This window comes from Wyeomyia smithii, chromosome 3 (genome assembly GCF_029784165.1).
Source record: "Wyeomyia smithii strain HCP4-BCI-WySm-NY-G18 chromosome 3, ASM2978416v1, whole genome shotgun sequence".
NCBI lineage: Eukaryota > Metazoa > Arthropoda > Insecta > Diptera > Culicidae > Wyeomyia > Wyeomyia smithii.
This window is the reverse complement of record NC_073696.1, coordinates 148,305,285-148,318,587: the sequence shown is the minus strand read 5'-3', so window position 1 is coordinate 148,318,587 and position 13,303 is coordinate 148,305,285. Positions and strand designations below refer to the sequence as shown.

The following is a 13,303-nucleotide window of genomic DNA, read 5'->3' as shown; positions in this document are numbered from 1 at the left end:
CGGAACGAGTTTCGCTGCGCTAAAAGATGAGATCAGACCAGCTGATTTTCAAATATGCACATTAATGTGTATTTGTGCGTTTTTGCTTGTGTATTTAATGAAACTGTAGTTTTTAAAGATCTAAAAATAATTTTTTTTTTGCAGGCCCAGGAACGGCACGGTTCCGCAGAAGATAGAATATCCAGATTAGAAGCAAATGTTGAAGAAAAGAACGCTGAAATATTGCGATTAAACCAAAGACTGAAAATGAACGAAGAGCATAATCAAAGGTTGTCTTCGACGGTTGATAAACTTTTATCCGAGTCCAACGATCGGCTGCAAGTCCACCTTAAGGAAAGAATGTCGGCACTAGAAGAAAAAAATACACTAACACAGGAGTTAGAAAATGCAAAAAAACACGCAGAGGAACTGAATCATGAAAAGTCTGAAATTATCAAAGAAATATCAAAGAGCAGACTAGAAATGGAAAACTTCAAAAGACAATTATTGCAGCAGGTTTTAAGTAATTTTTATGAATATGACAAGCAATTTATAATGATAACCATTCACAGGAAATTGCCTTCAATATTCAACAAACGGAAGCTTTAACTAGAAGCCTTTCGCCTACGAATGTTACTGAAGCAGATAATTATAATAGAAATACTTCTCTCACCAGTTTCGATGCATTAGGCGTTATAAGAAACAAGCAACTTTTAGAAGAAGATCAATTTTCCAGATCGTTGACGGAACAAGATTGGGAGAAAATTCAAAAAATTACCAATTCTAATAATTTTGAAGAAGGATCTATTGAGAATGATGACGCGGAAAGTATATTCAGCACAACTGAAATAATATCTCCAAGTGGACATACCGACGCTCAGACTTTAGCTTTGATGCTGCAAGAACAGCTGGATGCTATAAATAATGAGATAAGGTATGATGTTCGATATTTTTAGTATAGCCGTGTGCAAGATTTTCATTTGCTGGAGGGTATGTAACTCTTGAAAAATTTTAATAACTTATAATGTACCGAAAAAAACATTCATTTTCATATTCTTATATGATATCAAACGTTGCATGCTAGTTCGAAAAATAATTATTGTGTTACATAGTATGGTTCATTTAGTTTGATCTTTTATAGGTATGTAAGAAACGAGAACTTAAATAAATGTTTGTTCACATGTAACCAAGTGAGCCACGCGACGACAGTTATGCTACAAACCTAGAAATTTCCGGAATTCATTTATTTATTTATTTGTACAGCCAACAGGTAGACACAACCCAAATATCTTATAATACCAATATAGTTCATCTACGTGAACTCATAAAGACGCTTTGAAAGTGACAGAAGAGCGAAAGAATAACTTTTGACAATAATAATACCCAAATGGGTACACTGTCAAAAATGCACATATTATTGTGAATTTTATAATGAGAATAAAGTTCGCTTATGTTTGAGGCAGTACATGGGTGACGTTTCATGGTTGGTACGTTTGTTGTTGTTATTGTTTTTGCAACCTCAAACCCAGGGGCGACTCGTCCATAGGTGCAACCTGTGCATTGCACACGGGAACGCCATGCAAAAAATATATTTCAATCGCAAATTTATATTAATATTTTATTGGTTTTTAGTTTCACTTTCAAATAGTAACAAATAGAATGACATGCGTGATTACGCGGACAGGATTGTGATTACTTCCTCAAACTGCGATTTTCAAAATTTGTTGTTGAACAGGTAGGTTCAAAAGCCACGAGTCGCCCCTGCTCAAGCCCAAACCGAACACAAAATCCTTATGTCTGCAAAAAAATCAAGAGTGGTATTTTATTGTTGTGTTAGGGATGGCTATTCTCTCGATACTGGAGCAACCGATTGGATATTTGTTTTTCGTGCTTCCCCGATCGGGGTTATATCCAAGTAGCGACCATTTGAACATACCAATGCACACTGGGAAAAAACGGAGCCAAATTCCCACTAAATTAATGCCGCTGAGCTGGCAACCTGAAATATAGCATTTCTTATGTAAAATTGGTTTGTAATGATTTATATATGTACTAAAATATCTATTCAGAATTGATATTGTGTGTTCTGCCACAAATGGTGACATTTCAACACTATTATATATACTAGTTGACCCGTAGTGGCTAGCCACTTTTAAAATGTATGTTGGACTATTACTTCGACTTACTACAAATAATACTGGTATTTATTCTAAAATGATGAAGCTTCTTCGAAAAATCTAGTTTGGAATCAAGGTTCAACTATGACAATTCGATGCAGATGATGCAGAAGTTAACTGTGGGAAACATCCTTCTTTCAGTGTATCATGAAAATGCTTGGTTTGATCGTTTATTTGAAGACGAATGAACATCTTGCCTCCCATACGGAACCACTGCACAGAACATTTTTTTCATTGTTTAACCATTTTCGAAAAAAATTCTAATAATTGAATAATTTTAGTTTGAACTGTATAATTTAAAATAAGAGTTCAATTTTTTAATTGTATGATGTTACATTTCAAGTAAAACGTACGAAACAATTTGCAAAATAGTTGCCTACGATAAAATACTGAACTACTCCAGAAATCATTCACTTGTGCAAAAGTTTGCCTGTTAGTCATGGCAAAGCCAAGACTAACTGGGTACTGACGACTACTAATCATTATTGGGTAGTTCAAATCACTCTGTGATACTCCGGTATAACCTCACACATTATCAATTTCGCGCATGAAAAGCCTGTTCCCCGCGTTCCCTTGTTCCTGGTTTTAAACCTGAAATGTGTGGTGTAATCCTTGAATATGTATAAGGGTTTCAAAGAGAAATACACTAAGGTCTTTTTACGCAGATTTCGAAATTCACGCGTTTCGGAATTTGTCTTGTTCTTTTTTTTTTCAAACAAATCAAATGCTTGGTTTTTGTAGGACAGTACCTGTGTTGGATTTCAGAAAAATCGAAAACATAGGTACTGGCGATATTTCAAACATCTAAAATAAAGACTGTTAATCAAATTTGACATCATGTTTCAAAGTAATGACTAATAGTGTAAGCTTATACTGTATCTGTATTTATAAAGCAATAACATAATATCTTATTATTTAAAACGCATTGACTGGTGATATTTTTACATATCGGCGAAGGAATTATCGCTTTAACCGTACAGTTTGAGTATAGTTTAAGGATTACGTTGGAGCTCTTGTTTTAAATAACCCATGATGTACTTGACATTTTCATAGTCGGGCACCGTCTTATGTCATCTCTTAACAACCTAATTTTGATGAAGCTGTATGATGTTACAGGACTAAATCATAATCAACTGATAGTGGTTTGGTTGATTTCAAATCTCTGGGTCATGCTGAATATTTATGATACTACGTTCCTTTTACATCCCGAAATCATCTTCCTCTGTCTCCAGCGAAACATTATATTTTCGGCGGTTTTTGTCGATGCAACTGGATCAGAACATTTAGCCATGTGCGAATAATAACACGTGTGTCTAAGAAAGTTAAAACTCAGTTCACTCTGATTTCCTCACGCTTCAATGGGTCCGTATCAGGCGAGAGGAGGTGTGTAGAGGACTAAACGCAATCAATGGTAACTTGTGGTTGCTACACATAAGAAAATAACAAACTTTGGTGTACCTCAGGTTCATAGTTTGCTAGGAAAGAAGACAGTTTTAGTAACTTGCGTTTGGCGTTTGCGTGACCACTGACAGCTTACGAAACTATATATATTCCGATTTTGTACGCTTTTTTCATATCATTGAATGTTATTAGCTTTCGCAGTTAAGTGAATGTAATTGTAGGAAAATTATTAAACCTACTCGTCAAGAAGAAAAAAAGGAATAAAACGAAACTTAAAATAAACTTAAAACTATCTTACTGACTATATAGTGAGCTAATCGTTGCAATTGAGAATTGCAACGATTTTTGTCGGAATTTGTTGATAATTTGGCTTGACATATTTTCAAATGTTTCTACATTAGTGAGCCTATGTAGCTCGTTCGTGCTCAACCAGGGAGGACGCTTTAAAATCATTTTCAAAAGTTTATTCTGAATCCTTTGAAGTGTCGTGTTCCTGGTTGCACAACAACTTGTCCAGATAGGAACTGCATATAACATTGCTGGCCTAAAAATTTGTTTGTAAATTAACAGTTTATTCTTGAGACAAAGTCTAGAATTCCTGTTGATAAGAGGATATAAACATTTGATATACTTATTGTACTTTGACTGGATATTTTCAATGTGCTCCTTGAAAGTAAGATTCTTATCATAAATTAGCCCTAAGTATTTAACTTGATCAGACCAATTTAAGACCACACCGTTCATCTTAATAACGTGGTTATGGGTGGGTTTGAGAAATGGAACTCTTGGCTTATGAGGAAAAATAATTAACTGTATTTTAGAAGCATTAGGGGAAATCTTCCATTTCTGCAAGTATGAAGAAAATATATCTAAACTTTTTTGAAGCCGACTGCTTATAACACGAAGGCTTTTTCCTTTTGCGGAAATGCTTGTATCGTCACAAAATAGAGATTTCTCTCAACCTGATGGTAAATCAGGAAGATCAGAAGTAAAAATGTTATATAAGATTGGACCCAAGATACTCCTATGAGGCACACCAGCTCTAACAGGCAATCTATTGGATTTACCATTTAGATCGTTAACCTGGAGAGTACGGTCAGTTAAATAACTTTGTATCATTTTCGCGAGGTAAAGCGGAAAACTGATATTTGACATTTTAGCTACTCAAGCGTTACCTCACTACTACAATTCCTTAACCCTTAAATTCAAAAATAGTTCTATGTTTGAAAGTTTATCATTTCAAAATTCAACAAATTTTACATCTAATTTCTCGATTGCACTTACATGCTAAACCAATAAGGAATATATACAATAAAAATCTAAAAGTCTCCTGCTCTTTCGATTCTACTAGTAATAGACGAAATCACTTCTTCTACGTTTCTTCATTTTCCTTTTAGGGCGCCTATTCGAATCCACTTGTAATGGATCTACATAATCATGCTGAAAATCTTCTTGATTTGTGAAAATGAAAGAATCCGCTGGGTAACCGTAAAAATCTTCGCTAGAGTTATAGTCAGATTCTGGTTCTTCCTCTTTTTTTTCGCTTACTTGTATTACGCGTATCGATACTTCTTAATGAAGCCGGTGACAAAACTAATTCAAATGCAGGTGATGATGACGAAATTGGTGTTTCGATTGATAAAGATAACGAAATTGGTGCTTTTCCGATTGATAAAGATGACGAATTTGGTGCAGCTTCTAGATTCGATGACAAAATAGGTGCTGTATCGCGGCTTGGATTCTTCATATCGTTCATAGGGAACACTAGGATTCCCCTTTGTTAAGGCTTCGACGACAATTTAAGCTGACGCTTATGCGCCAACACAATCCTTCCCCCAAGAGAAATCTGAAATGTAGCGTCAGAAACTTGTCTTAAAAGGGTGGCTTGTACCCACTTCCTAATATCCTTAGGGTTAACATTTTTATAGAAAATTAAATCTCCATTCTTGAGTTTAGTAAATGCATCAGGATTTTTGTGAACTTTAAAATCAGGCAATATGGTCTTCTTATGCAAGTTATTTAAATTGTTCCTAAAATTACTTCTAGGGTTAACTAAGTCCAACATGGTTTTTGGTTTACCAATCGTACAGTTCTTTTTGCCTGCCCATCACTCTCCGGGTGGTACAGAGGGCTTTTCATGACCAAAATTTTCTGTTTTTTTAAGAACCTCACAAAATTGTCTGAGTTGAAAGGTGGTCCCCCATCTGTAACCACAACGTCCGGTTACCTGAACCTAGCGAAAATTCCTATTAGTACTCTTAGGACCTGCTTGTAGGTTGTACCGTACCGCATGCATTCCAGTTCGATCCATTTGTTATAACTGTCCACAACTACAAGAAAAGTCTTTCGGTCAAAAAAAAAGGAAATCCGCGTGAATCCTGCTGAAAGGTTTTTTAGTTGGTATCCATTTTGAATATGGTACCGGTTTGTTGATCGCAGTCATTTGATGGCATATCACGCATCCTTTAACGTAGTCTTCCACGTCCTTATTTAGTCCGAACCAGTAGACTGTTCTTCGAGCTAGTTGCTTGATTTTGCTTATACCTGAGTGGTTCATGTGAAGCATTTTTTAAACTTTCTTTTTCATACTTTCAGGGATTATTACGCGGTCCTTGAATAGGACACAACATTCGACTTCTTCAAGTTGTTGGTAATGAGAGTACACTCCTAAAAAACGCTTCTCCAATCTCTGAGGCCAACCATGTTTTAAATATTTCAAAACTATCTGAAGGAACTCATCCTTTGAGGTTTCTTTTGCCACTTCTTTGTAGTCGATTGGAAATTCATTTGAAAAATTGAGGTTTTAAACATATTTTTGGGCCAACTCTCTGGGAACTTCCTGAGGTAACGGAAAACGAGAGCAGAAATCTGCGTTTCCCATTCTTGACGAAGGTCGATATACTATATCATAGTCGTATGTAGAAAGTTCCATTATGTACCTTTGTAAACGTGTTACCGAAATAGTAATTTTGCCCTCTCTGCCAAAAATACCGATTAGAGGCTTGTGGTCGGTATAAATCGTGGAATGCTTTCCTTAAAGAAATTTATGGAATTTCTTTACGGTACTTACAATTGCCAAAGCCTCCAGGTGTAAAATAGGGTACTTTCTCTGGGCGTTATTCAAGGAAAATGAGGTAAAGCTGATTGGTCTTTCCTCCTCCTCAATAGAATGAGCAATTACACCTCCCAATCCATAGGTACAGGCATCTGTTACCACTACAACAGGCCACTGGTGGGCACCGCTAGCCGAAAATTTAGCGACGCTAATCGCTAAGTCGCTAACCGGAAAATTTAGCTCGATAATCGCTAAACGCTAAACCCACATTAGCGGAACTTTCTTATAGTTTCCTAACAATGCTGCATTAAATTTGTGCATTTATGGCTAAAATCTGCGCTTTTCTTCTAACCCTTTTCAAATGAGTCTTAAATCATTCTGACAACGAGATTCGCCCACCTCTATTTCGCCTTAAAGCATTCTGACAACTAGATACGCCCATCTTTCTTTCGCCTTGTTTTTATTTTTTCTTCAGTTGCGCCCCTTTAAATGCGCCTTTATTTTGAAAACAAAAGTTGATCCGCCCTTTACTGTCGCCTGTTTACGAAATATTTCGCAAATAAGCCCGTTGTTTCAAAACAATGTAAAGGGCCTAGTTCCAAAGAATCTTTTGTTTTGGGTAAACTGTTTTGTCGCCCTTTACTAAAAACTTGATTTAAATAATTTTATCGATTTATACAAAAGAAAGGATTCTTGCCATGAATTGAGTGAGTCTTTTCGAAACCAATGGTGTAATAAAACTATTTGTTTACATTCTGTTAGTTGCGCCCTAAACGCTAGTCACTCCGGAAATAGACATATCGCTATATTTATTGCTCGTGTTTTGTAAGATTTGGACCACTTTGATCTGTTTTGGTTAAACAAACGAAAACAATTACTTACAAGAATAACAAAAGTTATTTAGCTTGCATTGCAAATAGATACTCTTAGGAATGTTTTCATAAAAATTCAGTCTAGACCTTGTGCTTGTTCTTCCAAATGCTCCTGTGGCTTGTACGATAACTGGAACTCCATTCTAGAGTAAAAAAAACTGACAAAAGTAACTTTCGCAGTAAAGTATGTTCATCTTTCGAAGCAATTTACGTACGCCATCAGCAATTCACAGTTTTTCTAAATATTTCTATTGTCGCTTCTCTACAAAATTTAGCGAATTAGCGATCAGCGTTTCGAAGGCAAAAATTTTAGCGACGCTAACAGTTTCGCTAACCAGCTCAAAAGTTAGCGAAATCGCTAAATCGCTAACTGAATTTTAGCGTCGCTAATTAGCGAATTAGCGGAATGGTGCCCACCACTGCAACAGGCTTATACGGATCAAAATATTCCAAAAGGTTTGGTTTCAAAAGAAATTTTTTACAATCGTCGAGAGCTTTTTTGCCCTCTTCATTCCAAACAAACTTTGTGTTCTTCCTCAAAAGATTGTAGAGGCATCTGATGCGAGCGGACAAATTAGGGATAAATTTCGAGTAATAAGTTAAAAGTCCTTAAAATGCCTTAAGTTCTGAAACGTTCTGTGGAGCTTTCGCTTCACGGATGGTTTTGACTTTATTGGGGCAGGGAAGCAAACCCTTATCCGTCAAAACATGTCCCAAATAAGGCAATTGGTTTACAAAAAAAAATGCATTTCTCCAATTTAATCTTTATGTTCGCTTTGGTTAATCTTTCCAAAACCAAATGAAGCTTGTTTTCACAGTCCTCGAAGTTTTTACTCGCAATCAGTACGACGTCCAAGTAACACGTAACGTTTTCCAAACCTTGGAGAACTTGGTCCATGACCTTTTGAAATATTGCTGCACTAGACGAAGCCCCTTGAGGCAATCTGTTGTACGAGTGAAGGCCCTTAATGGTATTAATTACCATGAACCTCCTCGAACGTTCAGTCAAAAGCAGCTGGGTTGTAAGCCCCATCAAGATCCAAAGAACAAAAAATAGTTGACCCAGAGAGAGACTCAAATAAATTCTGGGCTACCGGCAAAGGATAAATATTGGGAAGCAAAACTTTATTTATTGATGCTTTACAGTCAATCACCAAACGGATACTTTGATCCTTTTTGCATTTCTCCTAGAAAGGTAGAGCAATCACTGGAAAAACCAAACGTAAAAGAATGGTCCCAATGGCCGAATGTCATATACCACTCGACCCCTTTCGACGAACTGAACATTTTCTGTATGTATGTATGTGTGTGTGTGTGCGTGTGTGTGTGTGTATGTGCATTTTTTTTTCTCATTCACTCTTCTCAGAGATGGCTGGACCGATTCTCATAAAATTAATTACAAATGAAAGGTCTAGTTGCGCCATAGGTTGCTATTGAATTTCATTGTAATCGGATTTTTAGTTTAGAGGTTATGTATCAAAATGTAAAAATCACGAAACATCAATATCTCAGAAACCACAAAACCGATTTCAGTAAAACTGGTTTCAAAACCCTTAACTTTTAAATTTCGTTATGATTGAGCTTACGGTTCAAAAGTTATGTAAAGAAAAGTTATCCTGAGGTTGTTAAAACTCACTCATTTTTCTCAGAGATGCTGAACCAATTTTCACAAACTTAGTGTCAAATGAAAGGTCTAATTGCCCCGTTGGTTGCTATTGAATTTCATTACAATCGGATTGTAACTTTGTCCGTTGTTTATAAAAATGTGAAATCACATAATGAAAGTAAACATATTGACTTTTTCCTAACGATCACTGGCTAATTAGAAGGTAGAAAAGTGATCCAAATGGCCGAATGTCATATACTACTCGACTCAGTTCGACGAATCGAGCATTTTCTGCATGTATGCATGTATAGGTGTATATGTTTGTGTGTGGGTGTGTACGTGTGTATGTGCACTTTTTTTTGCACTCACTTTTCTCAGAGATGGTCAGACCGATTCTTTCTATCTTGGTGTCAAATGAAGGGTCTATTTGCCGTTTAGGTTGCTATTGAATTTCATTGTAATCAAACTTTTAGTTTTGGCGCTGCGTCAGAATGTGAAAATCGCTCTTATATCTCAGAAGCTATGAACATAACTTTATTTATTGATGCTTTACAGTCAATCACCAAACTGATACTTTGATCCTTTTTGCATTTCTCCTAGATAAGTAGAGCAATCACTGGAAAAACCAAACGTAAAAGAATGGTCCCAATGGCCGAATGTCATATACCACTCGACCCCTTTCGACGAACTGAGCATTTTCTGTATGTATGTATGTGTGTGTGCGTGTGTGTGCGTGTGTGTGTGTATGTATGTGCAATTTTTTTCTTCTCATTAACTTTTCTCAGAGATGGCTGGACCGATTCTCATAAAATTAATTGCAAATGAAAGGTCTAGTTGCGCCATAGGTTGCTATTGAATTTCATTGTAATCGGATTTTTAATTAGAGGTTATGTATCAAAATGTACAAATCACGAAACATCAATATCTCAGAAACCACAAAACCGATTTCAATAAAACTGGTTTCAAAACCCTTAACTTTTAAATTTCGTTATGATTGAGCTTACGGTTCAAAAGTTATGTAAAGAAAAGTTATCCTGAGGTTGTTAAAACTCACTCATTTTTCTCAGAGATGCTGAACCAATTTTCACAAACTTAGTGTCAAATGAAAGGTCTAATTGCCCCATTGGTTGCTATTGAATTTCATTACAATCGGATTGTAACTTTGTCCGTTGTTTATAAAAATGTGAAATCACATAATGAAAGTAAACATATTGACTTTTTCCTAACGATCACTGGCTTATTAGAAGGTAGAAAAGTGATCCAAATGGCCGAATGTCATATACTACTCGACTCAGTTCGACGAATCGAGCATTTTCTGCATGTATGCATGTATAGGTGTATATGTTTGTGTGTGGGTGTGTACGTGTGTATGTGCACTTTTTTTTGCACTCACTTTTCTCAGAGATGGTCAGACCGATTCTTTCTATCTTGGTGTCAAATGAAGGGTCTATTTGCCGTTTAGATTGCTATTGAATTTCATTGTAATCAAACTTTTAGTTTTGGCGCTGCGTCAGAATGTGAAAATCGCTCTTATATCTCAGAAGTTTAAACATGTGGTTTGAAAGTTATAGAAAGAAACGTAACCCGCAGACTGTTTAAAACTATAGCTACGATCAAAATATGTGGCCTCAATATCATTTAAATTTGATATTGTACTATTTTAATGTTTGCGGCCTTGCTCAGGATTGAAGTTGAAATAAAAAGTCATTTCTATCATTTCACTTTTTGCCTTTCTCCTATTGCCATTCTCCTAGAAAGGTATAGCAATTACTGCAAAAACTAAAGGTATTAAAGTGCTCAAAAGGGCAGAATGTCGTATATCACTCGACTCAGTTCGACGAGCTGAGTATTTTCTGTATATGTGTGTGTATGTGTGTGTGTAACGCTCTCCCAATCTCACTCGATTTTTTTAGAGATGGCTGAACCGATTTCAATGAAATTAATTGCAAATGAAAGGTCTAGTTTCCCCATAAGACCCTATTGAATTTTATTGTAATCTGATTTCTAGTTTAGAGGTTATGTATCAAAATGTAAAAACCACGAAACATCAATATCTCAGAACCTACACAACCGATTTGAAAATTGGTTTCAAATGAACGGGCTGCCTAAAAACCGTTATGTATCAAATTGTTAAAACAACGAAAGTCTATTATCTCAAGTTTTACACGACCTGTTTGAACATAACTAGTGTCATACGAACGAGTCATTTCTCAAACTTAAAAATAACAAACTTCATAACAATTTGATATGCTGTTCAAAAGTTTTGGAAAGAAAAGAAATTCAATGACTATTCAACACTATACCTGCTGTGATCAATAAATATAGCCTCAACATGATTTAAATGTGGTATCGTACTATTTGAACGTTCCAGGTATCGCTCGTTATTAAATTGTTCGAAATTAAGAGTCATTTCTTTTTTTTCGCTATTTCTTAAGCACTAACATTACGTAAAATTTCATATTTTTTACCTCAATTACTACATCAATATTTTAGAACCCAAAGAGTGAATATACATACCTTTATTGGATTTGAGCATTCATGTGAATCTATTTTTACAAATAATAAGTTTGAATGAGAAAGGCTGAGTCTGATCGCTAGGTGGATTAATTTAGGTTTTTACTACAGCTATTATCGGTGAAGCCCATTCGCTTGCTTCAACTGGGGTGATGACGCCTTCCCTCTCTAACTTTTCTAAATAATCAACAACTTGATGACGTAAACGCAAAGGAACTTCATAGGCCTTCTTAAAAATGGTAGTATCTTCCTTTAAAATCAAATCTCCCTTATAACCAATAATTGGGCTAGAAAAATCTTTGGTAGAAATTCTCGGGATATTACCCTTCACCTTGTCTACAATCGATTCAGTATCGGTCAATCCAACATTCTTAACTGCCAAAGGAGGGTTGGTAAACGTGTTCCGCCATCCAGAATAGAATTCGACCAACCAAGTGCGGCCAACTAGCGGTATAAAATTGTTCTCGCAGCGTAAAACCACCATGCTAAGCTGCTTTCTGTTCCCAGCGAGTTGTACAGCAACGCAAATTTTACCAACTACCTTGAGTCTGTTTCCGTCAATTACAATCAATTTTTTGTTGCACCGTTGTAGTTCAACATTTGTAAAATTCCTGAGATACAGCTCCTCTGGGATCACGCTCTCCGCTGAACCACAATCTATCTCCATTGTCAGACGCTTCCTGTTCACTAACATCTCCACATAACATGGTTCACTAATTTTGTTGATAGATGAAATCATATAACAGGGCATGCCGTCATCGTATGTTGAATCATAATCTTCCTCTTCATCAAGATCTTTCTTCAACCGCTTTCAAAGTCCTGATTCCTTGGAAGTCGATTGCTTTGGAGAACCTATAAATTTAACACTTGATTTGATTTGACTTTTTCTAGGGCTTTTACCATGCAAACGATAACAAAATTTCCTGGTGTGTCCAGTTTTTCCACAAAAATTGCATTTATAAACGGGTTTGTCTGTATTACCATTTTTTTTTGTTAAATCTGCTACTGTCTCTATTTCGGCGTGGTGACGATCGATGCCTATGAAAACTACGGCTACGGCTACGAAATCTTTTTCTAGACTGTGAAATATCGTTACGCCGATCTAGCCTTGCTACTACACTCACGCACCCATCATCATCCGGCTTGAGCTGTTTTGTTCTAGCAGCTGAAATTTCCGAGTTTAAAATTAATCTTTCTGCCTTTGAAGCAGACAAATCGTCTTCATCGCACAATTTTTTTTTTGTAACTGGATATCGTTAATGCCTAAAACAAGCAGGTCGCGTATAGCCCTTTCCTTAAATTCTCCGAAATCGCACCTTTCAGCTAAATTTTTGACAGTCATCACAAAATCTTCTGAGGACTCGTTCTTACCTTGCCTCTTCGTCCAAAATTTGAAACTATGCACAACGACAGAATCATTTTTATCGTATCGTTTCTTTAATTCGTCAGTCATTTGCTTATATGTTAAGGTATTAAAATCTGTACCTGGAAAAAGTCTTTTCAGTTCCGTAAACACTTCCTTCCCACAAATTGCCAAAAAAGACGTTTTATAACGGTCCTCCGGAAAATCATTGTGTTTAAAAATTCATTCCAGTTGTTCTTGATGACAGGCAGACAGACAGACAGACAGACAGACAGACAGACAGACAGACAGACAGACAGACAGACAGACAGACAGACAGACAGACAGACAGACAGA

The 13,303-nt window shown here is 36.2% G+C and overlaps 1 protein-coding gene across 5 annotated transcripts in view; it reads left to right on the top strand.

Moving 5' to 3' along the window:
• LOC129732463 (liprin-alpha-1) overlaps positions 1 to 13,303 on the top strand; it is a 1,274,109-nt gene that overhangs the window by 835,639 nt on the left and 425,167 nt on the right. For all 5 annotated transcript variants that reach the window (XM_055693366.1, XM_055693364.1, XM_055693363.1 and 2 more), the window contains 2 exons: positions 145 to 495; positions 552 to 913. In XM_055693366.1, coding sequence (XP_055549341.1) covers positions 145 to 495; positions 552 to 913 — 713 coding nt within the window. The remainder of the gene's footprint in view (positions 1 to 144; positions 496 to 551; positions 914 to 13,303) is intronic.